The 27,136-nt window shown below is 41.4% G+C and overlaps 1 protein-coding gene across 1 annotated transcript in view; it reads right to left on the bottom strand.

The window, feature by feature from the left end:
* Positions 1–18,488, bottom strand: part of SHTN1 (shootin 1) — a gene marked incomplete at both ends in the record, with an annotated part of 64,372 nt that extends 45,884 nt beyond the window's left edge. The window contains 3 exons of the mRNA XM_080621183.1: positions 1,888–1,948; positions 9,070–9,122; positions 18,431–18,488. Coding sequence (XP_080477309.1) covers positions 1,888–1,948; positions 9,070–9,122; positions 18,431–18,488 — 172 coding nt within the window. The remainder of the gene's footprint in view (positions 1–1,887; positions 1,949–9,069; positions 9,123–18,430) is intronic.
* Between the last annotated feature and the right edge of the window lie 8,648 nt (positions 18,489–27,136).

Here is a 27,136-nt window from a genome sequence, read left to right as displayed (position 1 = left end):
ATCAACACTGTTATTACAAGTGGCACATTTGAGTGGCATCTAATTATGACTTGATGAGCACGATACTTGCATTATCAACATTACTACTGCATCCCATCAGGGACTAAAAGCCGCTGATGGCATTGACTGCGAGAAACTCCCACTCAATGGTACTGCAGCACCCAACAATCTCCTTGGCAGGGGCACCCTCACTAAATGACATGTTAAGCGTAATTACTGGTAGACATTGTAAATAAACAGGATTGGAAGTGAAAATTGTACCAAGTGCATAAGACACAATCTGACACATTGGAAGTGGCAGCCTTAATTGAGAGTTTCTTTGACTGCTCAAGATCATTTCAACTGCATTTCTCGGAGGACAGTGATTATAACTGTGGAGACAGACGGCATAATGGTATCAGCACTGCTGACAGAGCAGTGAATTAAATTGTATCTGCTGTTGTGTGAAAGCCTTGATGAGAGGTACAGATCCTTAGTGGTCTTATCATTATAACACAATGGTCATGTTGTCATCAACCTTGCTGGCTCCAATTGAAAAGAAATGATTGTGTGTTGAAGCTTTCCCCCCCACCACCACCTTCTATCTCTTGTGCTCAATAGAACCAATTTTCAGAGAGCTATGAAATCACGCAATAGTGCCTAAAATGCAGCTGCTTGGCATACAAACGGGGCCCCATTAAACTGGAATCACACACAATATGTGTTTATGCCAGGAGAACAAATAGAAGCTGAGTACAGGCCAAGTTTATTCACAGACACAAAGCCAATGTAGCTCTTCATCAATATAATTGCCTTTTATATTGTCGTTTAAATAATGGGCTCTATTATTGCCTTAAAATCCTAATATTCCTGGCATTTTATCACTATGTTTACAAGGTATGTCCTTTAAAAAATGTGAAAGGAAGATAAAAGAAACCTATAAAATTTTACAACATCAAATATAACTTCAAATTTTAAGTCTTAACTACTTGACATTTTCTGCCACACTCTCGTATTCCTCCTATCATAACAAAAACAAAACAGGCTGCAGTTTTTTCCAGAGGAATTAGACTTCTTGGAGAACATTCTTGCCTCACAGAACAGTTATCCAAGATCACAGATGATTCCTGTTGATTTTAGACTCTTTTCCATAATTGTATCAGATGAACAATTATAAAATAGAAGTGAGCAAATTCCTCTATTAACACAGTCACACAAAAATACAGACCACGTGATTTCCTTCTCCTGCATTAACTTCATCCATATTTCTGATGCTTCACGGTGCAGTTCACAGTATTGGCACACACCAGACATCACAGACCGCAATCCCATTGTAATTGCCTCTTCTAAGGAGCTATTCCACTAGGATACTTCCACTCCCATTAGATGTGCTTTGTTGCTTCCAGACACCATACCGTTGCAACAGAACCATTACTATAAAAGTGTAAAACTGAATATCGAAATTCTCACAGCCCAGACAAGACATAACTTGCACTGAAAACTATCAAGAGACAGCGGTTCATCCTTAATACCTTTATTGGTATTTTGGATGAAATCCTTCATGAAAAAAAAACATCATTACTATTATTATTATTAGCAATCTCAGCAATGGGTCAAATCCCACTCCACTCAAACATGTCATTTGCAGAATGCAGGTGAGATAGATATGCATTTGTAGCTGTATTTTCACCACTCTGCAGCCCAAGAATGACCACATGGCTCCCCGTGTCACAGCATATAAATGCTGGGAAAGCAGTTCACCTGACAATGGTTAAAGTCTCACTGGATTAGCTCCTTAATACAAGGCTTTGAAGGAGAAACAGCACATGGACCTGAATCTCAGCCTTCTTAACACCGCTGTAGAGTACCCTCTATACCAAAATAACCCCACTAACATGATCAGCTTACTTTTCTGAAACTCCTCCAGTTTTTTGACAGCTTCATCTCGTTCTTGCTTGATTTTGTGACACTGCAGAAAAAGAGAAAATTGAAATGAAACACTGATCCCAGTTATTTCATTAGCAGTCAGTCACAACATGCAAAAGCAGCAAAGATCAACTGCTGGCATGGTAACGTACAGAAGCTTATCAAAGCATTGTTTCTTCTTGCTCTCAGTCATGTAGGATCAATGGAAACTATGTATAAAAAATTCATTACCCAGAGTATTTCCTAATGAAATTGGCAAGTTGCACTTGATTTTAGGTTCCAATTCAGAGCTACTCTGGAAATATTTTAGAACCACATTATCCATATTGATACAAACACTCATCCATCTTCCACACAACAGTAAAAGCAATACTTTCTTAACATGCAAAACTGCATGTCAAGAATATGCATTGTCTGGTTTCATTAATGCAACTAGACTTGGAAGAGAGGCTTACGTTTCTATACCTACCATGTGCAAAGAAAACCTCAAAGCCAATAAACAGGGACACGCTGTTCAGCTTCCCAATCTCACGAGCAAAACTTCAGCCTTGAAGAAGGGAGAACAGCCACCTTCATACTCTAAGGATTTCCTGTCACCCCAGCTTTATTACTTTGGGGGTTAATACTAATACTACACAGGACTGCAATCACTGATCTTGAGATAGAAAGTCTCCCCAACAAAAAATAAAACAAACATTAAATAGACTTCTCTAAGAAAACCACTTCCATAAGCCAATGACAGAACTCACAAAGAAATAAGTAAAGTTCCCAAGTGCCACAGTCAGTGATTAATCACACTGTGAAAAACACATGACCCAGGGGGAAGTATGACTGGCACACAATGTGTCTTACACACATGGCATAGCAGACATCCTTCCTCACATGTGGCTGTCTATGCTCACAGTAATAAATCAATGTAAGACCATGAGTTAAGTTTTGGAAGAGATCTGTGTGACTGAGCTCTTTACAGTGTAACTGCAAGAACAAGGACACTGGTCAGTGGAAGAGAACTGGAAAAAAAAACCCAACTGAACTGATTTTGCTTGATTTTCAGTTTTTCCACATGAGAACCCACTTTCAGTTAGCCGGGAAAGGAGCCTGCTGTTAAGTAACAAGAAGGGGAAGAGCCGGATTCAAAGGCAGCCAAATTCAAGAGAGAGCCCTTCCATCAGCTCCAGAGGAGCTTGGATGAGACCCAAAGAAGGATCTGCTCCTGGGCAAGCAGAGGATGCCACTGATGTTGCTTCAGGGGCAGCCTCCATGCAGACTTTGGAAGCTGCTACTGATGGCTGTCTGTGGGAGCAAAAGGAGCTGCACTCAACAAGCAATCCCTCTTTTCCATAATTGCATCAGATGAACAATTATAAAACAGAAGTGAGCACGTTTTCTCTTGGCACTGGGGTGATGAGGTGAGGGCAGCGGCTGAGATGGGGACACAGGTTAGTCACCAGCTCCTGTAAAGGCCTGTGAAACAAGGCAGAGCTGCAGAAGTAACACGAAGCGCTAAGAAGCAGCAAGAAGTACTAAGCAAGCAGCACCGGACAAGGACTCACCGTTCATCTGGCCCTGTTAACAAAGGAGCTGTTTAGAGAATCCTGCACAGGAGAGGTGGGGAAGGAAAATCTGTGCACAAATCTTGCTGTCGTTCCTCTCAGGTTTTCTCAGCGTTACCTTACTGGCAGAAGTGCAGTCTAAAACAGAAAGTATTGCTGATTGTTCTGGCAGAACACAGCCCGGCTGCAGAAGGGGGATGACTGTGAGCTGCTGCCTCTTTGTACTCTACAAAAGAGACACTGTAACCACACTGGCGTACTTCACCCACAGATTTTTCTGCACGCTGCAAGCTTTCAGCCCACTGCATATTAAGTAAGAAAGAGATTTTTAATGCTCAGTTTAAAAAACAGGAAGATTGGGCTCTTTAAGGATCTGATCTATTGCCTGCAGAAGTCAAGAAGACACTTTCCTACTGATGGAAACCTTGACGTAGAGGATGCTGTACACTCCCTATCCCAATGATAGGAAAAACTCCTTTTGAAATCCTCCAGCAACACGCTGTAAGGCATAAAACAGCTTTCCCGGTGCAGCAAAAGGGGAAGTTCAGTGACCTATTCCACTTCACCTTGAGTGCTGTTTGCAGAGAGAGAGCTCCATCTGGACCACAGCAAGCTGACTATTCTCCCAATAGCGACGCATGTTTCTCTGCACAATCAGGGTCTGTAAGTTTAGGTCTCTGCAGAGTAATTCCTGCTCCCAGTTGCAGCTTCCTCAATATTTTCCTTTCTCTGCTACTGTGCTTCAGAATGAAAGAACAGAAAGAAAAGGAGAGCGGGAGATTGTTGCCCCTGCTGAAACAATCAATGGGAAGCACTTTGATTTTTGTCTTGCAATCAAACCTGTGCAAGCAGAGCTGCTGCAAGTCCCACCAAAAAAACTAGTTTAGCTCCAATTTTCCTAAGAATTAGATAAAGCTGAGATTGTCTTTAACTACTTCTTACGTTTCAAACTGGAAAGTTTAGCAAACAAAATATTCCTATTATGTTTCATCATAAAAAACTATTGTTATGCCTAAAAATAAACTGACCTTACCTTTAAAACAGGAAAATTAAAAGAGCAAAACTTAGAAGAGAGATCTGCTCTCAAAAATTCGCAACCAGCTCACTTTTCAAAAAGGTAGTTTAATGTATATACATTAGGATTGTTAATTAACAAAAAATATCACTAATCCTAAATATTACAAGATGAATAGCATAACGTTGCTATAAAATCTACTGTTCATGTTTCCCATTCAAGCACTTGCAACTGTTGAGGAGAAAAGACTTTCACGTATTTACTAAGTCTCCCCTTGTCGGTATTAACAGACAGCTCTATACTCCAAAGCACCCTCAAATAAAAAATATAATAATAAAAAGGTTGATAGCTCCTGGATTTATCAATATATTTTCCATTTTAAACTTTATTTTGTTAAGAGTTTCAGCTTCTCAGCAGAGGAAAATAAGCATTTGTATCATTTTACTTACTATATTTTTAATCTAATATTTATCACACCATTATCCCAATAAAAAATAAAAGGTGATAGACAATTTTCCCATTCCAGTCCTCAACTAACCATAGAAGTCAATGATAATTTTTTGGCAATAAAAATAAGTTGCATCTGTCTTTTTAGAAGCAAACTAACAATTCAGTTGCCAAAATTCATTTTGTGAATAACTCCATTGAATTCCTCATCTCTGCAGGAGCAAGTTGAGGAGCTTTGCTGATCCCACTCAGTTTCAGATTTTTGCCTTCTAGGTACACAAGGCAACACTTTCATTTCTAGCACAGAGAACTGGTATGCTGACTACAAGTCTATCATATACATGTCACTGGTGTTCAAACCAAATGCTGCATATATATTGAGGCAAATAGCAGTGCATGAACTTGACCTGTACTTGGAGCTAGCACAATCCCAGGACAGTTGGGAAGTTGGTGCATACAACCTGCTGGAAGCCTGCGGATACATCATCTCCTTGCCACTAACTCCAGGGAACTTCTTGTCTATTCTCTTCTAACAGGCTTCTTTATTACCAACTGTTCTGCACATAAGCTCCTACTCACTTCAAGTAAAAGACCTTCAAAGGGCAAAAACAAGGAGGAGATTGTTCAGTCTAGATATTAAGATGCAAGAAGTTCACGTAGTAGCCGTGTAGTCAATCAAGCCATTGCTAAGCAACACAATATGCATTCTTTCCCATTTACACAGACGGCGAAATTTATGCAGATTTAATGCTTGTTGTAAAATTATGAGTTTGGTACAGTGCTCACAAGTGTCATCTGACGTTTGCTATACTCTACTTACAGAAGAATAAGCATGTCATCAAGGCAGAATCCCTTCCCCATTCCCATTTGGTGACAAAACATATAATCCACTCTATACATTTGCTTTAACAGAGCAAACACCGTGAATGATGTATCAGAGATACAGTATTACACCTACTGTTTTGGATAGCTGTCTCGCCTTCCTTTTTTCTTTTCCCTACTGGCAGCATGACAAAACACTGTCAAAACCAGCGTTCAGAGTAATTTCTGTCTGATTAGCAAGTAGTCAAATATTTATTCATGATCTGTCTCTGAATACGTCAGAACTGCATATTAAGTGATCTACATTTGTGTGCAACTGAACGTTAGTTATCTGTTTTGGGGGGACTGGCATGTGTGTTTAGTCGGCTATTTCAATTAAAAGGATGACCTAAGAGAAGTAATCTGATAATATCATTTTTGCTCTGGTTTTTCAAAGGCTTTAAAAATATTAATTAAAAAAATGCCTGTCAGAGACCCCACCAAATGGCAGTTTCGGAAAACAATGAGGAAGAGACACTATGGATCAAAGATCTTACATTTTGCTGCTGAATTTTCATGCCTTAAAGCCTTTTAAGTAGCAGGGCTTTGAACAAAGTAACCTACATAAAAGTCAATTTTACATATAATGGTTTGGGTTGGAAGAGACCTTACAGATCCTCCAGTTCCAACCCCCTGTCATGGGCAGGGACACCTTCACTAGACCATGTTGCTCAAAGCCCCCAGCTTTGGATGCCTTGAATTGGAGAATCTGCCATACAAACTGGAGACTCAGGACACATTTTAAGTTAGCTGCCCATTATACACCAAGTCCCGTGTTTCTAATGCAAACTAAGATCATTTCTCCATGGCAAAGCTAATCTCTCAGAGCCATACAAGTGTAGTGGTGACTTAGAAAAAAAAACTCCATCGAATGTGTCAAAAGCACACAGATACAGACTCCTGTCTAACTCTTGTGTGTTACTGCCACAAATAGCATCCAAGTCCTTTGCTGAAAAGTAGTTTCACTTCTCTTCCTCCTATCAATGCAATTATGTGACCACAATTGATAGAGAGGAAGCCATCTGCTTACACTTATACTCACAGACAGTGGCAGAAACTGGAACTGAATGCACCCACAACTTCCCAGACCCACAGGCAAAGATAACCTCTGCTATACTTCCTCCAATATCAAATTTGATCCTGCAAAGCATAAACTAAGATACAAAGTTAAAGACATTAATGAGCTTTCAGGATTACCCAACTCTGCAATAACACAAGGAATAGTTTCTTCCAGTACTGGCACTGTAAGCAAATAAAACCAAGAACTCTGTATCAGCAGATTTTGTAGAAGAAATGCACTCAGGGCCTCACACTGAGCCACTTGAGTCCAAGCACTTAAACAACTAAGCAGGGCTGCTTACACAAGCACCCCAATTTGCAGGATGGAGGTTCTTGGATGGAAAACACTTGTGTAAGAACCAAAAATCCTCCAACCCTGAGCACGTGCTTAATTTGTGACTGTAATCCCCATGTGCTCAGAAGTGGAGGATTTTCACTTGTTATGCAAGTATTCTGAAAACCATCATACCAATCTTCAAAAGAAACCCAAGGAGCGGCTAGAGAGATGCACTTATAGGAAAGAAGTCTTGTGAGAGAGACGAGCAAGGAAGAAAGAAGAGCAGTGGACAGGCCTGGTGTGAAACTCCACACACGATTGAAACCAGCCATCAGCACAGGCTTGGGGGACAGGACAAATTCAAGGGAGAGAGCTCTGGAGGGCAGAACACGCTGAAACCACATGCAGCTGAGGAAGTCCCCAAGCTGCAAGTGTTTTGGAGATTAGAAGAGTACTCTGTGGAGGTGCTATAGAGGCTTTCACTCTACTCCCTCTCTGTTGCTGTCAGAGACAGGATACTGGGCTAGATGGGCTCTTGGTCTAACTCAGTTTCATTCTCCTTTCCTTCTGAGTACCCCGACATGAACTGCCACAGTCTTCCAAACTGCAAAAATAGAGGATGTATTTCCCAGGATATCTAAGGCTCTGGTGTAGGACAGCAGAACAGAAATGCAGCAACAAGCACAGTAAAAAAGATGAGGAGGCCAGTGGGCATGAGGGAGTGAAGCACAATATGCTGAGCTCAGTAGAAATAGACAATCACTGCTGAAGCATAACATGAAGAAAAGCTTCAAATTTTCTTCAAGAATGATACAGTAAGGACAAGATCTTCCCAATACCTTGAGTTGCAACCTTTATAACAACTGGACTAAAACTGACCCTTCAGAAATGACTTCATAAAAAGCTAAAATAACCTACATGCTTTGGCAGCTAACAGGGATCTGAAAACAAACATTTCTTGCATCTTCAGCTCAGTAATACTGGAGAACGGAGTATTATTTTGTGTTTACAATACAGTGCAGCAACCAACTCCTCTGCCTTCTTCACTATCTAGAACTGATAAGAGGCTTTTAGTAGCTACAGTTTCTTTTGGCAAGTATCTGCTAAAAACCTTTTGCACATTGACATGGATTTATGCAACATAACGCTGCCATCAAATCTGAGTTCTCTGTTCCTGTTGGCTTCCTTGCAGAAAGCAGGTATAGTGAATGAACACGAGTCCTGAGTGAAAAAAGATACTGAATGCGCTTAATTTTACTCCTATAAAGACAGTTCATTGTAATTACAAGGAACAATCTAGAAACTGGTCATTATTTCTTACTCCAGTATCTCTAAACACTAAAACAAATAAGCTTGTAGTAATGTGTGAAGTTCAGCCCATACATTTAAATCTTCTTTTCAAGTTATACAGGCACCAGACTTCACAGAAGAAAGCTGAGAATCCATTTTACACTGCAGTACCATCCTGCAAGTAAAAACATTTTGCTCTCCTATTAAAAATTAAAAATTGGGTTGGAGACTTCAAATACCTTCAGAAACCATATTCCAAACCTAGGGTTGGGTAAGGGGAATTGTTTTGTTTTCTTTTCAGGAAGTCTGACTGTGCAAATCAAGTTGTAATAAACATTTTTCAGATCCAAGAGAAACATTTTCCTAAAAATATCTAAACAACTTACTTGGTCTGTGCTCACACTGTAACCATAGGCAAACTGGCTATAGCATCAATCATATATATATATATATATATCTATCTCAACTTTTCTGGAGTGGAACAGATAAAATAGCTGCTGGAAGTTGTATTCATTGCTCCTTAATACATATAGGTAAAACTAATACTCACTACTTGCAAACAATCAGCTGAGCTCATAAAAGCAGACAACAACCTGCCATAGCCAATAGAGTATTCTGATATTCAGCATTTCAGTATTAAATAAGAATCAGGAGATACAAACCTCTTCTTTCGTTTTCTTATTTTCTGCTCTAAGCTCTTCATATTCGCCAATAGCTATATAGGGAAAAAAGAAAAAGAATAAAGTTAATGTTGCAGCACCTCCTCTGGTTAAATCAGCTCTCCATTTCATTTATTGTAAAGCTCTTCAGGCTATCTACACAGACTTCTTACATAACATGGGTCATAAACTTCATTAATAGTCTATGGATGAACTGGATGTACTTCTACAATTGAAGTGATTGGAAAGTGTCTGAGTAAGATGGTGGCTCCTCAAGCAATCAATTTCTGATCAATGGAGAGTTAAACAATCTTATTGATAGAGTTCAAAAATTACAAGGTGAATGTACTGGCTTGCAGTCACCATTTTAAAGCCACACTGGCTCAGGTTACAGATCAATGCTAGAAAGCATGGTTAATGCAATACTGACACACATGTACATCCAGACCAGCTGAGTACCTTCATTTATTAGCATTTCCTTCCAACAAGAGTCCTAGGACAGTTTTTTTTTCTTTAAACTCCACAGTGTAGACATGAAAAGATCGAACGATTTATCCAAGATCACAGAAGAACTGAGCTGCAGAGATCAGCAGGGAAGGGATCAACCTCCAGGATACTGGAGGTCCATTGTTTCAACCAGTAATAATATGCAGAACAATCTATCAGCCACCAATTCAACTTCCACTACTGCATATTTTTGTGTGTCTTTCTTAAACCTTTTATTTTACTACCTTAGGGATGTGCCATTATTGCCACAACTTCCCAATTCTATTCTTTCAAGTGTGTCCCATGTGGGCTGTTTGGTCTTTGAGATCATAGACATTTTACTGCCACTAGACAGAAGCTGAAAACACTGCCAAACCTTAGAGAAACCAACCTTGACAGGAAAGAACACTGTTCAGTCTTCAAGATTCATACTGCAAGAATAAAATGAGAGGGCTGCTCACATCACTATGCATCTTATTCCAGCCCCTTGGTATCTCCTCAGATTTTCCCTTCTACCTGAGAAAAGCTATACTAGCATACAGGTTTTATTTCAAGCCAATTTCATTAAAACCAGATATATATAGTTTTCAGCTAATGACAGCAGAGATGTTGTAGTTTAATCGTAAAACTTAACATGTCTTACCCTACATCTGAAGGCATGAACATGTAGAGGGGTAGATTAGCCACCTGAAAAACTGCTAGCTCCTTCTAGCTTTAGATAACTGAACTTTTTCCAATGAGAATCTCTTACAAATGTAGCTATACTCTGCACTGTTGTTATGTCCCTTTTCTCCCTCCTCCCTAGTATTTCAAAACCCATTGAAATAAAACTAACTCAACTCACTCCTAGAAGCTAGGTCCACAGCACCACTGTTTTGTTTGCCTTTAGCATACCTCAGCATGCCTTCATGCTCTCAGCAGCAGAAGTACCTTAGATGTAAAAACCTCATGTTATCCTCTTTTCTCCAAGATCACTTCAGTTTAGAGATGCATGACTGAGGTACATGAAGGATGGGATACAGACAGCAGTATTAGCTCCTGGGTTACTAACTCTAAACGCTGCTGATCCTTCTGTGCCTGCACCAGCACCAGGGAAATGGCAAGACCCTGCTAACTATATTAACTAGAAAGCAAAATGAAGGAATGCTAGAAATCTCTTAGCCAGAATCTAAGCTCAGCTGGGATCAGCAACCCAGGGCCCTCAAATTAAAAACATTAAATAAACCTACTGAAAACAAAAGTTGCAGTCCACATACAAACTCACATGAAATCTGATCATTTCAACATGTGGGAAAACTCCTTCCTCCTGCTCATCCAACTAAAAGTGGATCTATAAAGTGGAAATGAACAAAACCAGGCTTCTTAAAAATGTGCCCTGCATCCCCACACCAGTATAACTAATGTCTCCCACCCATCCCTTTACTTTGCCACCAAGACCCCTGCCATCTCCCCTATTCAAGAAGCAGGAAAAAAAAAAAACCAACAGGTAGATAAACAGGAAAGAAACCATGCTGATGCAGTTACCCTAATAAAGAGCACCTTAAGTGAAACATCATTTCCTACACAGGAACTCAAAAGCTCTATCTATGCCTCTTCATCATTGTTCCACTTCTAAGCCATTTCCTTGTCTCCTTTGGGAAAACAAGGGAAGAGATTTCTAGCATCCAGATGAAAAAAAAAGGAAAGGAAAAAAAAATGAAAAAAAGGATAGGAAACAGATACACTCAAGCTTCTTCATACTTGAAAACTGGTGGTGTTTGCTCGCCTTTAAGGCAAACTCATACTTGTTATTCAATACTTTATAAACGACCAAAAAATGTAAATATAGGTTTGCTCCACCCTTGACAGCTCTCCTCCCATGCCCAGAGAACTGAGAACTCTGAATCACCAGCCCTTAAGGCATGGATACAAGAACAAGCTCCTGAAAAACAAGGACAAGAACTTACTGGGAATTGCTGGCATGTTGCGTAAGGGCGCACCTGCGCAAGACTGGAATTAAACTGCCTGCTCAGGGCAGCCCTTCCCATTTTACTGTGCATGGCTCCTTATGGAGCAAACACAAAAAAATCAGCTATTTTATGCTGCACTCACACAGCAACTTTCTTCAGAGCCTTTTTACTATACCATTAATGCAAAACCATTAGTTCTTCCTTGAATACAGCTAACGCACAGGAAGGATCTGGTATCTTAAAATAAGAATGTTCTTTGTGGATGGCAGTCTCTAGATGATGATCCCATAAAAATCCATCATTCATATTTTCAGTGATGGATTTATTAAACAGTAAATCTAACAAAGAAACTGCAGTTTTTATCAGGCCTGGAAACAAGTAAGATTTCTAAATGACTACACACATTTTCTGCTCTGTATCAGATTCTCTGGAAAGGCAGAAGATGCAAGTTGGTGGATGTTTTTCCTTTTTTTAATATTGTGGGGCTTATTGGGATGCTTTTGCACAAAGTTTTTCAAGTGTTTTATGTACAACGAAGTTCTGAGGCCATCCACAAAAAAAGTCAAGAGTCTACATAACCTTGACTGAAGCATAAATAGCATAAAGGTGACAATGATTTCTGTGCTCTAAAACTACTCTACAACAATTAATACCAGCAGCACTAGGCAACATGTCACATGTTCCAAATCTCATGTTGATTATAGCCTTAAAACACTCCTTGGTATATTAAAAGGCATCACTATTCCTTATTTATAGATTGACAAGCAATAAATCCTGTTATACAAAGACTTTCCCAAACCTTCTCTGAGAGGTTTCCCAGTGGGGGAAATTAGTGATGAATGAAACAAACAAGATGCTTTACTGAAGGTGCTACTGAAATTCCAGAACTACACATAATTTTCTCAAAGAATCAATAATGTAGCATATATTGATAGTAAACCACCTACACTGTACTCATCAGCCTCCAATGAATCCTGAAGAAATGTAATAAATATGTGTAAGAGGCCTCTTAAGATACTGTTCCTGTCTGATCCCAACTTAAGTTTATCCTTAGTAAAATTATTCCTGATACACAGCAGTATTACGTAAACAATTTATCAGGACACAAATCCCATTTCTTTGCCTCAGGGTAACTTCATGCAGTATGAGGGCAACACTATGCCTTCATTTCAAGACTAAGGAGAGAGAAAAGATGGGAAAAAAGAGACAGGAACAGACTATTTTGGGCTAACCAAACATCCTTAATGCACCCAAAACATAATCCCTGCTCTTACTGCAAAACACTCAAACCATGGAAAAGCCAACGTGAGTCAACACAGAGTGCTCCTTCGTAACATGAGCAGGCATATTCACCAACTACTCACTCCACAGCTCATCTGGCCAGAAGGGACTGTCCTGTCAACATCTATCAAAGCTCTTGATCTGTATTAAATTAAACAGGGACCTTTGTGTACAGAAACTCTTTAATTATAAGAGTCTTGATTTTTAGTTGTGAACCTGTGTCTCCTGAACCTGGATTTGCTAACAGAAAATATCTGTTATCTGAATTAGATGTTTTATATATTAGATACTTATTATGGCTAAAAAAAACACTTGTTAGTGAAACAAGGTCATAAAAATATTACTATAATTCATAGTGAATAATCAAAAAGACACTTTCATTTCCAGAGTGATGTGGTGAGAGTCTTCCTAGTCTTTTTATTAAATAATTCATCAATCCCTTTTCTAAAGCTGAATACCAAAAAATAGAGATTAAAAAAAAAATAAAATCAAAACCACCTTAAAAATGCTACATTTGTGTACTTTAGCACTTATATTTAAACCAGGGTGGCCTTTGAGTAGGCTCAGAGCCCTTCCATGCCAAAGCAACAAGTAATGCCACTTCAGCATTTCAAACCTACTTATTTAATCAAAATAGTAAGTAGAGCTGTCAAAGGAAGAAAAGTGTCATCCCACTATTTATTTTTCTTAACTATAGACCAGACATGTCTTTGCTGGTGCAGGCAAGAAAAGAGCTTAGAGTGCAAGAAGTCCTTCACTTCAGATGAACCAAGCTATCCTAATGAAGTCATTTTTTGCTGTAGAAGTAAACTTAACGCCTGGCTTTTTGCAGGTTTGGATGTATCATTAGAGAAAGAATAACCCCTGACAGCAACACTGAACCAAAAGCCTTATTGGGAGTGCTGCCACCACACTCCTCATCCCAGTGCACTTGGAAGAGGAAAAGGCAGGCCAGGGCTGTTGTACAAACCCTCTCTCAAGTAGCAGTAGTCTTCCTACAAGCACATTATCTCCTGGGCCTCCACGAAAAAGAGATGGAGCTAAGGAATGAGCACTTATGGGCTTGTATAAACATGAACGTGTACGATGGCATTATATCCATTACCTTACAATAACTCCAAATCTTGAGTCAGAATATATGAACCCTTTATTAGGCCTAAAGCTTACACAGCCAAACCAGGTCACATATCAGTTGCACCAGCTGATATCTACAAGACTCTGTTACCAAACAGCTCTTGAAAAATACACTTGAGAAAGAATATACTTGAAAAATAAACAAATAAAAATCATAGGTGTAAGTATACAAAGGTAAGCAGTGAGTACAAATACTGTCAGTTCCCACATGCTTTGATTTTATTCAAATCTGTAAAAGTATATACAAAGAAATGCTTTAATGAGACCCCAAATTTGCATCCTGCAGCCTTGCAGCTTCCTGCAAACTGGACAGGGAAATTAAACATACCACTGCTTGATAAAGCCCAGCCACTAAGCTCACACCTGAAGGTTGGTCTTCACAAGGTCCTGAAAAACACATACAGTTCAATACGAGAAAGTGAAATGGGAAACACTTTTAAACTGTAATAAATGAAGTAAACATTCAAGCAGAATGGATTCTGTTGGGGAATGATGACTGCTGTGTATGAACACCAACATACAGAAGCACATAGGGAAAAAGAAATCATCTATAGAGCCAATGACCTCAAAACAGAATACAGCAGCCAGCAGGATACCCTTCCCTAAACACAGTAATTCCTCTGGCTATAAAAAGTTACCCATCTGCCACAAAGCATATATTTGTCAAACCACATTAAGAGCTTGTCAATAGCATATACTTTAAAAGTACTACTCTGAGATACTGCTGTCAGATTGGCAGTCTGTTCCTTAGAAGATATATGGTATTCCCTTATTCAAAGGTTCTGACATTTTTTATTAAGAGATCAAATAGAGCCACAGTGCTTGCGACTAGACACTGGATATCATCACACTTAAAATCCAGCCAACAAACACAGAGCAAGATAAGACCTTTAAAACTCATCAAGAAAAGCCAGGCAATACAAACATGTTCAGTATATGTGTATTTAACAGTAGTTGTTAATCACTGCAATTTAGCAAAGTGACCAGAAATGTGACTATGACAGTGGCAGCTGAAGTAATTTTACTTAGTTTGCAACTCATGCATTCTAGTTGCTGACTCCTGTTTTCAACTGAACAAAGAAGTGACCACAGCAGATGACTCTGTCTTTAAGGGCAAAGTACTAGCAGTGACAATTAAACCAAAGACAAACAAGGCAACTTTCCAGGCAAGTAATCAAATACTGTTACAATGCAGCTGTTAGTAAGTTTGCTACAGGTTTGCTCAGGTTTTACAGCCAACCATTAATAACACAAGGTTTTGACTACTTGATTTGTTTTTGTTTCAGTTTTAAGTCTTAGCCATAGGAATTATAAGGGGCAGTTGAACAGAAATGTGGAAATATCACTTAGTTAGGTAATGCTAGTATTTTATAGTGGAGCTGTTTTATCAAACCAAGCCATCTCAGAAAGCCAGTCACAGGATTAAAACTCAAACAACACTTTTAAGTCCTAAATATCAATACAGAGATCATGTTTCTGCATAATGCTCACCTTAAACTTGGTAAAGAAACCAGCCAGAGAATGATCAGTATCAGGTATCTGAGTCTAACACACAGGACTTGGAAAATTCAGCATGGGTAAAAGATAAGCATATCTTGCACACAGACAGCTTCAGTGTCCTTGTCGCTGTTCAGAGCTCTGCCAAACAGCGAAGTGAATTTGTCCAGACACGAGTCAGTGTCACAGCTGCCACTGAGAATTGAGCAGAGAGCTGCAGAACACCTGCCTCAGGTTCAGTCTTGCTTAGGAAAAGGACAAGCAGCAGTTGAGACATGACAGCAATCAGCCACATATGCTGAGACTTGCCTTCCCCTCCACCTTTCACATGGCTTCTCAGAGTTTAGCTACCTGGTGTCAGGCAAGTTTCTCAAGACTAGAAAAACTCACCCAGAAAGAGAAACCAAACAAGGGCTACTGAACCATGTTCTCTGCAGCCACCCCCCCACACCCCCCCCCAGTCAATGAGTGTTTCACAGAAATCTGACTATAGACCATAACGTGATGGTAATCTGAATCCACATACCACTCTGAATGCAATAAAGGTAAGACAAGATAAGTGTGTACATCCATTACCCCAAATATTCAGAGACAGCAGGTTCTTCCACCAACTGCATTTACTTCGAAACTAATACCATTATCTACATCTGGAAGCAGTAAAGACGAAAATCTAAAGACTTTTCTTTCTCTTTTCATGCTGCCTCTGTTTAACGGAGCATCCCTAAAATTCCTTGAGGAACGCTGTTAGTGTCTACAATAGCCTTATTTTGTTTTCAGTAAGAATGGAGGGGAAACTTATCTACTCAAACTTACAGTATACACAGAGGAAGAAAATTTACTTTCCTACAGTAACAATATTGAGGTCATTACTGTTAGGATAATTTTATGCACCTTTTCCTCACTTGGAATCATTACTCTGGGCACCTCAGATTCGTCAGTTAACATAATTTAACTACTAACTTAACTATAGTGTGCTGCCATAGCTTTGCACTGGTTTAGATACAAAACAGCACACAGAAGAGTATTTTCTGAAGTTTTCCACTGAGTAACTTTTCACCTATATAAAGCAATTTCCTCACCAGTAATACACTTACAAAAACAATTGTTAGCCTCACAACAATATATAAACATCCACCAAGAACAGTGCCTCACAGGACAGGGCTGCCAAGTACAGCTTCTATTTCAACAGCTCAAGTGGATCTGGGACAGCCAGTCCTCAAGTTACAGAAGCTTTCCCTTGAACTAATTCCTGTAGTCCCAGGAAATTTCATTAGGCATTAAAGGATACTCAGACCACTGGAGCAGAAGACTCAAAGACATCGGAACTGAAGCCCCAGTATAACCAATTTCAACAGGGTAGGATTTCTCTAAAGAATAACCCAAACTTGCCTTTTTTTGCAATTTATTGTCATTTTAGCAACCATCCTTTTGGCACAGACAACTCCTCCGGAGCCAACAGTACTGGAGGGAAACAGTCAGAAAGAAAACTCAGATTTTTAGCATTATTTTTCGCTCCCATATTATTAAAACACACATCTATAAGATTACCATGAATTTTACACCCACTGATATCCTTCTAAGTCACAATCTACTCAGTGCAGCTGGTAATCATGAATTTACAACGCTGAGTATATGGGAACAACCAATAAAAATAAGTGCCAAAGCAGATCATAAATAGCTTGCAAATATCCAGCTGTAACGTGGTTGAGAAAAGCTTTGGCTGTATAGCAAAAGCGACCAAGTGCATTAATGGTCAGAATGAATGGGGCGCTACCCACACTCCCATAATTCCACTTTTACACAACTTCGTCCAACATGTCCTTTCCAAACAGCTCCTCCCAGGCTATGGGAGATCAGGAGAATGTAGCTGAGGGAACTACCAGCTGCAAATTAAAGTGCTGGTACACTGCACCTACTGTGTATGAAACTGTGAGACAGGAGGCACACCAATCCCTTGATGCACACTCACAAGCAGATGTTCACAATCCAAACAGCCAGTAATGCTGGTTCTTCTGATGTTGCCTACACACTTAACCAGGGTAGAAACTTTGCTGGAACCACTTGGTTTGGGGGTAGACTGATCAGGGAAGTTAAAAAATGGGCTACGCTTTGAGTATCCAGGGTCGTTTCCATGCCCTTTCTTATAGAGTACAGACTATCACGGTGGTTAGTTTGTAAGCCAAGCCACCCACTCATGAAGCTGAACACTTACACCGCTAAAGTACTGGACTTTCCAACTAAAGCACCAAGAGTGATTCACATGGGGAACCAAACCAGCCCACAACAAGCACTTCCTTTCATTTACACCCTAACTACACCTACACTACTAACTCTGCAGAAATTCATGGCATATCAAGGCAAGCCTCAAGCTATCAGCGGGAAGTTTGCACACTGATGGGGAGCAGGTAGAAGGTGATGGGTTGGGTTAGTATCAGATCCTGCAACTGGGAGCAGGAGACAGGACGTGATACCATGCCAGGTAAAGCCTAAAGTGCACTCATTCCACATGGAGCTCTACTCCACAGACAACGAGGCACATGGACTTCACCCCTGAAGCTGGCGAGTCAACCAAGCTCACCAGTACCACCAGCCCAGGGTATCAACACCAGCCGCCAACCTGATCATGGGCAGAAGGTTGGGATGACAGCAACGACAGCCCATGTGTTGCAGCCCTCACCCTGCTCACCATCACCCACCACGATGCCCACGCTCACCCGGCCACAGCCCAGAGCAACTGCGGGGAAGCGAGGCAGCAGATTCATTCCCTTGAGGCTTTTTTATCCCCTCTGCATGGAGGGAGAAGGGGGCCTGGCTTCGAGAGGGAGTCGGGGGACGCCCAAGGCCCGGCCGCCCCCTGCGCAGGCCGCGCCGCCCTGACGCCCCCCGGCCCCTCTCACTGCCTCACACCGCCCCGCGGGGGCCGCGCTCCCGCCGGGCGAGCACCGGGCCCGCGGCGGCGGAGGGAAGGGGATGTAGAAGAGGGGGTGGGGAAGAGCCGCGGCACCGCCCGCCCCTACCTTGGTCCTTGAGGCTGGCGAGCAGCTCCAGCTGCTTCTCCTCATCGGAGCTGTTCATCCTGCGCGGCCGCCCCACTTCACCTCACCTAGCGCGGCTTCACCTGGCAGCGGGCGGGCGGCGGCCGGAGCCCCGGGGCGCGGCGGGCGCGGCGAGCAGCCCGGCCCGCTCTGCACATGCCCAGACTCCCGCGGCGCCCCAGTGAGCATGTGCGGGGGTGCGGGTACGCCGGCACCTCGGCCCGCGGGCGGGCACCGGTAACAGGACCGCGCACCGCGACACCTTCCCTTCCACTGCTGCTCCTCAGGCTGGACAGGGCATCGGAGGGCGCTTAACAAGGGGGTAGGAGGGGAAGACCCATCAACAGGCCACCGGTGAGGGGAGACCCAAGTCTTTGTAGAGCCCCGTTGGCACAGTCAACACACCAGCCCCCCTCATGCTGGCACACACGGGCAGTGAAGGCCTTAACCTCCAGACCCAGGGCAAGACCCACCTATGGATGCCCTAAAAGCTGAGAGGAAGCCCTCCTGCACTGCTGCGGGTGCCTGTGGGTTTAGTAAGCCGCTTTGCACAGTTTGCATGGGGCAGCTTTCCACTTGGGATCCGTGCACTGGCCAGAGGAGCGTTGGGGGGACATAAAGTGGTGGTATGGAGGACATTGAGTGCTGTGGTATGAAGAAAGCTAAAAGGCTTTAAAAGAAAACGAATTGGAGGGTTGCAGTATTGTTCATGCGAATCGACTGCGTGGCAGTTCCAGTGTCCAGCACTTAAGGGCAGCTTTGGAACAACATGAGGACAGAGGGCTTTGACAGGGACCCTGCTGTGTGCATCTCAGAAGAACACATTTCTCTGCTGTTCTTCCTTGCCTGTCTTACCTTCCTTACATACTCGTCTTCACTACTTCTTCCAGTGCCTAAAGGGTCCTACAGGAAGGCTGGAGAGTGACTTTTGACAAGGACCTGTAGGGACAGGACAAGGGGGAATGGCTTTAACCTGCCAGAGGGGAGACTGAGCTGAGCTCTTAGGCAGAAGCTCTTCCCTGTGAGGGTGCTGAGGCGCTGGCCCAGGGTGCCCAGAGGAGCTGTGGCTGCCCCATCCCTGGCAGTGTTCAAGGCCAGGTTGGACACAGGGGCTTGGAGCAACCTGCTCTAGTGGAAGGTGTCCCTGCATGTGGGAGGGGGTTGGAGCTGGATGACTTTTAAGGTTCTTTCCAACCCAAACCAGTCTGTTTCTATGACAATCTACTGATCCCTGTGTGAAAAAGAAGGGGATCCAGTGTTGATCTGTCTATTAAAATGATTACCTTACCCGGCTTATCCCAAGGCTGACACAGAGAGCACTGCAGAAATTGTTTCTGCCTCTGTTTCTGGTTGAGCTTCAGTAGCAGTCAGCTGAGTGGCAACTATCTTAAGAATTGCATGAATGAAGGTACAATTCATACACCTCCCTCTCTCCTGGGCAAATACCTGTGGTTCACCTTGGCAGGCAGGTCAGAAAACAGCATTGCCATAGACGTGGCAACATTAGTTAGAAATATCTGGGAAGGAAAGGAAAAAGACCTCACTACAAAGAGTTGCTCAGTCCTCCTGCCTCCTTCCTCCCAGAACACATCCTTTAGTCTTCTCGTGCTGACCTAGTAAACCTTTAAAATGTGAAGAGATTCCATATTGATGCTTTACAGCATTATCTGTCCTAGAGGTAGTGGATAACACGTGTAGCATCCTGTAAAGAAGCCAGGAGATCCATGTGAGCTATACTGGTGTCTCATGAGTGTGGTATGCTCATGTAAGGCAAAGGAGTTCTTATGCTAGTCAGCTCATTTTGAACTAGTCAGCACAAAATGCATTTAACTGTACCAAATGGAAAGTTATAAATTCATCCTTCAGGAGGTGGAGTCATACGTAAAGGATGGGAAATCATCTTGGAAAAACAAAGGCTCTGTAGAGGAAGTGGGAGGCAAAGTGCAAGTAATTACAAGTAAGGTACTGCAGGGAAAGAATGGGATATACACTGACAGCAGGGGAAAAAAAATCCTCTATGACATTGACAAGGCCAAAATAAAGTTACTATATCCAGTTCTTCAAGAGATGATAAAGAGACATGTATGGAGAAAGCACAAGAGGAATAAAATAACCTCAGGTTTGAGGGGAATTCTTTGCAATGAGACACATCAAACCCTTGATCTTTTTAACTGAGCGAAAAGGAAAAAAATGTGGTTACATTTATTTCACAGGAGAAAATCCTCAGTACTTGAGGGTTTTCCAGCCTAGTGAAAAAGAGTCAACCAGAATCTGTGTCTGTAACCAGAAGCTGAACATAAGAACTACAAATAAAGTCACACATCAGTAAACACCTCCATTTGAAGGAACAGAGGTCCTATTTAGGTTCTTAGAGTCCTGGGCTGACCTTGGCTTCAAATAGCCCCCACATAAAGTCAGAGCAGCTTTACCAGTGTTTTACTTTTTCATGTCCTTTCTTGGGCTGCCTGTTGGCTTCCCTTCAACCATAGGTCTCATTCCAAGTCCCTCTTCCCATTGCTGATATCATCCCCCTCCGTTTCCAAACCAATTTCTTTTGCGCAGTGCAATGGCACAGTTTGCAAAGGAGTCATTGTAGGGTTGCTTATCCCTGCACCGTGCCAAGGCACCGGACATTTTCATCTTGCAACAATGTTCTGTCTGTTGTACACAGCCAGAACAGGGCATAAAATCTCTTTGATATCTGCAGAGACAGTAAGCTGATTCTTCCATTATTTTATTTATTTATTCTCATAAAAGCATTATGGCTCTCTCAAAAGAATCCCCTTCCATGGTGCCTATGTTACAGCTTTGTCATTGTTCTTATTCACTTAGACCTACGTCGAGTTACAGTACCTTGAAAAGTATTTAAAACAACAACGTCATTGTTGCAGACCCATTTGGTTGCAATAGTAGGATGGGTGCCACTACATTATTCCGTAAATACATTAATCAGTCAGGTATTAAGTGTTGCTTTTCTTTTTCTAAGTTAGCAGACAACTGAAAAATTACCTCCATATTAATTTGCTAATAGATTCCCATATGCTCTAAGGACTTAATGCCTCCAGAAGTCTTTCTATGGATCATGAATTCAGTTCCTTGTTTCAGGGTTATTTTAAATGAGACTTAGCCTGTAATGTAGCATGAGTATGAGAGTTAGTCTGTAATATAACATCTACATTGTGATTTGATAACTGATGCTGTAAACCATTAAGATCATAAAAGGCCTGAGCAGGTGATACAAGCACCTGATGTGGGATTTCACAATGTTTAAATAGGCACTGTGTAGTAATTGCTTCCTCTGTCAGAGAAAAGCAACACTGTACTTTGAACACACATAACCAGTTTCTAGTGACAGCATTTCAAGAACACTATTATTCCTTTGTTAAATGGGAAAGCTGAGACTACAGGTGTCTTAAAATTTGTCCAGTATACAGTCAGTGCCAGTGTTGGGTAAAAAAATCAAGGATTGAGACACTTTCTACTGGACATGACACATCATAGATAATCCGTGTCTTTTCGGAGACAAAAATTTAGATGGATTCACTATATCTTTACGTTACACCCATATGTGCCTGTTCTTCCAAGACCAGGAATAGTTTTTTCACAGCCTATACAGCATTTTGAGAATCGCCGATTTTACTTGGTAGGAAAATGGAAGAAAAACACAATAGGGAAGGCTAGAAGCACTGTAGAAACTGGGATTGGAATTCAGCTCTTGCCCAAGCAGAGCAGTGATTTAAACTGGGTGTCATTCTGCATAATGCTCTGTTATGGAACAGTGATAATCAAATGCATCAGTAAAATAAGTGCCTCATTTCTGGAAGTTTGAGTAAATTAAGGTAACGTGGCTCTTAAAAAAGACAAAATCTGCAATATTAAAGTGTGTGGATTCATCCTGCTGTCTTGACTGTGCCGAGACATCATGCAGAGTAACACACCAGCTCCTACTGCCACACATCAGATAGAAACAGAGGCCTGTCAGAAAGAGTCTGCAGAGAGCCTACAATGAGAGCAATCAGTTCTAAATGTAGTCTAGGCCTGTGAGAAGAATGTGTGTGGTTTGGGGGATCTTTTCCTGTAAGGAAAACCGAGGGAGAGAATAAAGAAGGTCTTGATTTCACAAAATAAAAAAACAGCTGTTAATAAGCTGTCCTCAGAATCAGTGGAGAATGAGTGCAGGGTTTAAACTGGAAGAGGGGAGACAGTTCCATTAGTAAAGATTTTATTAGTGGAAGCACTGGAATAAGCTACAAAGAGAGAAGGTGAAATCTTCACAAGTTTCTGAGAAGTCTGGGTGATTAAGGGAGTGGAGCATCTCCCTTATGAGGAAAGGCTGAGGGAGCTGGGTCTCTATAGTTTGGAGAAGAGGAGACTGCGGGGGGACCTTATTAGTGTATATAAATATATAAAGGGGAAGTGTCACGAGGATGGAGCCAGACTCTTCTCAGTGGCAAACAATGATAGGACAAGGGGTAATGGGTATAAACTGGAACACAAGAGGTTCCACTTAAACTTGAGAAGAAACTTCTTCTCAGTGAGGGTGACGGAACACTGGAACAGGCTGCCCAGGGAGGTTATAGAGTCTCCTTCTCTGGAGACATTCAAAACCCGCCTGGACACATTCCTATGTAACCTTATCTAGGTGTTCCTGCTCTGGCAGGGGGATTGGACTAGATGATCTTTTGAGGTCCCTTCCAATCTCTAACATACTGTGATACTGTGATACTGTGAGGATTTGCCCTTCGGACAATCAACACAGATGACAGGACTGAGAGCAAAGGTACCACTCCTGCTCCTTTGTGCCTCCAGTTCCCATCATCCACACCAAGACTAACTTCACAAGAGATCACCCCTGCCACCTTTCTAAGTCTTTGCAGGAAGTCTCATATCTCCAGGCAGGTCCACCTATACCCAGGAGCTGGTGATGGACTCTAAGCTCAAGGAAGGATGAGAGGGAAATATAGAGCTGAATATAGAGCAATACCTCTTCCCTGCTCAATCTCTCAACATACTAATGCAAACCAGATACTTGAAGGGTTTGCAGAGCCCTGTGTTCTGAGGTATGACTCAGGCTTCCCAGATCCCTGCTCCCACCTCCTGTTGTTCAGATGATTATGTTTATAAGCTTTATTGGAAATAACACTGACACACTTGTTCAAACCCTTTTGTGGTTGTTATTCTCCTTGCAGCAGGACACATTTATTCTTTGCTTCTGCTGAATAAATAATAATATATATATAAAAAGAAATAATGATTCTTCCTGAGCTGTGGACAGATCTACGTAGGCTGAGCTGTGGAAGTGGGGTATGGCCACAGCTCCATAGCTCCTGGAGCAGATGGAGAGAGGTACCAAAAAATGAAGGGTCATAAACCTAAGCACAGCATCCAGGGCAGCATCCCTGAGCAACAGTAGTGGAGGCCAGCAGCTCCAGGTGTTATCTTTGAAATAAAACATGTCTGCTGTCCTTCCACTTGCCTCTCTGGCTCTGTGCACTGCCTCTCACTTGCTGCCAGCTCGGCCATGCTGCACTCAGATGGTCAAGTTCTTCTGCAGGATTTCCAGAAAGAGAGTTGGTGCCAATATGCAAGTGATAGAGCAGGTGATAAGCAAGGTAGCCTCAAACTCAGGCAAACAGTTTAGTCACGAGCCTGTCCCTGACCCTGCTGATGTAAGAACAGAGCGGTCTTATGTTCACATCCAGAGAGGTTAGGAGAGCTGGGTACTTTTGAAATTATGGTGTCATTTCTGGAGAGGCAATTTCTTTTGTTCCCATGTGAACTCTCCTAATTACAAAGATAGTTTGGGATGTCCAGTGCTCACCATTTCTTCCTGCTACTGTCAGGGGATTTTTTTCAGGAGGCATTTACTGAGTATCTTTTGGCTTCAGACTTGTGAGAGATCTTCATAAAAATCACATCCATCCCCATCAAAACATATCCGCAGTCAAGTAACCAGTGCACAGGGTGGAACGAGAACGATGTCCATAGTTTTAAGGAGCTACTAAAACAGCCAAAAATGTATCCTTTGCTCCAGAGACATTCCTTTGTAATACCTACAAGAACAGATGCTGAGGTAAGAAAAGATAATCATAGCAGACAGCATGAAGGAACTGTATCAAGCAGTAAGAGAAAACAAGTAACAGAGAACTCAGAGCTATAATGGAGGAGAATCTGGCTGGTATTCTGAATTTCACAGTAGCCAACCACCATATAAAATGGGATAACTATATAGAAAATAGAATATAAAGAAAAATATCAAGAGATTTAACTTCCTTTGTCTCCCCTTGGGATAGATCTTTGCGATGTTGGACACCTCCTGTTTTCACTAGTGCTTGGAGCTGATGAAAATGGACAGTTCACAACACATATGTTGTGCTGGTGCAGAATCTTGCTAATAATTAACTTGCCTATGATTTCTGCAGGGTTTTCTTCATGGTTAAGTATATGCTTTATGTCTATTCTCCTCTTGGATGGGACATTGATGACTATTCACACAGATGGACTTTGCAAGTTGAAAATATCACAGAATGACAAACCAAAGCAAATGCTAGTGATTATTCACATAACTCCTAAATTTATAGGATCTAGAGTGAAGAGCTAGGACTTGGGAACAATTATCATGTGAAAGAATGATTTTGGCCTTGAACCATCTAGACTAGAATATACACTGTAGATTGTGAACCCTAGCTATTTTTTATAGAACATAATCTTTTTTTTCTCATAAATTACCTATTCAGCAGAACACTGCACATAACTGTACATGTGGAAGTGGAGTCTGGTACCTTATCAAATAGGTATTACAATCAGAAATTTGATGTAGTTGTTTTCCATGCTAGAATGTGCATATTCCTATTCCTCATTTGGGCTAAGTTACTTGGACCTTTTAATGGACACAATCTTACCTCTCGTGTAAATAAAACTCCAACACCTCCCAACAGCAAACAGCAAAGGGAGCAATGGAGCTCTTCTGGCTGGAGGAGCAGGGCATTCTCTTCTGAGTCAGTGGCATCCATCAGTCCCCAAAAAGCCTAAATTAACTCTTGAGGATTCATCATCCTCTTGTTGAGAAGAGCTACCTTGTGGAAACAACTGTGACTACAGGATGAAGTTACCCTCAGGGCATGGCTATAGCCATAGGTTTACCACTTTCAGACCAAACATATTTTGAGGGGGAAAAGAGGGGGACAAGGAAGAATAAACTGCATAATCCCTGCACAGATAAACAACTATTAATAAACTCACAAAAATGGTAATAGTTATATGAGTGTATAATTATCACGATGAATAAGACTAAGCAGCTTATCTACTGAGGTAATGTATATTTTCTCCATCAAACCAATCAGTGGTGAATAATGACTAGCATAATATATCTTGGTAAATATAAGCATTTCTTGTTTCCCTAAGATGGCAGCTACCTAATCAACACATATTCAAACTGGAGTATAAGTATGATTAAAAATAAAAAACTCAGATAATATGGATTCATTTGAAAGCCTTAACCATTTGATTAGAGACAGTGGCATGATCTTGGCTTGTTATCGCCATCTAGGATGGCAAACATGTATGTCTATCTGCACAAGAAAAAGGCACAAACTGATTGGAGGATAAACCAGAAGAAGATTAAGTATTTAGCATGGCATTTTTAAATGCTCTAATTATACTGTAATTAACAACACTGCATATTAAATTTGCAACTATAAAATATAACCAGGCAAATTATACCTACCTGCCCTTCATAGCACTACATCGTACTTTATGGATGCTCACCTCATGCAATTTGGTTGCAATAGATGCTTCCTCTGTCTGCAAGCATAGACAGGTGGTGGGTTTCACCCACTGAGATGTGAACACCTGCCAACACGTGCAAGAACACAGGTTTAGGGACAACAAATAGCTCAGGAGTAACTCACCATTTTCCTAACAGCAAAATAGGAGATCTCATTTACTTCCAGCCTGGCATGGACAAATATCATGCTCTTGGAAAGCCAGAAGCTGAGTCTTGCTCCAGACCTTTCTCCTGAGGTGAGAGACCCCTTTTCACCAGTATCACATTGGGGAGGATGTGCTTCAACACTGCATGTGAATGTATCTGCTTGAAAGAGAATCTGATGTTTCCCCTAAGATGCATACATTATTATCAGCACTCTGGAAACTCCATAAATTTCCTGTTAACAGGTCTGCATATTGCTCATCTGCAAATACTTTAACATTTACCCCCAATAGTCTCTTCTCTGTCTTTAAACAATTACAATGTTTTGGGTGATGATGAATGACAATAGCAAAGAAGCCTTTTTTTTCACCTAGGGATGATCTGTCACATCGGGTGAAAAAAAATTTAGCCATGTGGAATCAAGTATCTGTGCTCTTAATTTCGTTATGAAGCATGGGCACAATCAGATTTTGGTGTCAACAAATGTTTATCATGGAAGAGAACTTAGGGAAAGAACCCACTGAAATGTAATGAAGTTTCACTGAATACAAAATTGCTCCTTGCTAAGTTATTCCTGGAGCTCCCAGTTCTATTTTAGACCTTGTTCTTTGATAAACAACTAACATCACATCAAACTAGATCATAAAATCAGTTAGTTAGAAACTTAAGTATGTTACTATACAACAGTCAAGGTCTCTTGGTACTGATCATAAGCATGTTAATAGACGACTCATTGTGCCTAGCTTTTGAATTCAATG

Source organism: Psittacula echo (genome assembly GCF_963264785.1).
Source record: "Psittacula echo genome assembly, chromosome: 6".
NCBI lineage: Eukaryota > Metazoa > Chordata > Aves > Psittaciformes > Psittacidae > Psittacula > Psittacula echo.
Note: the sequence above shows the minus strand (reverse complement) of the source record. Positions and strands in the feature narration are given on the sequence as shown.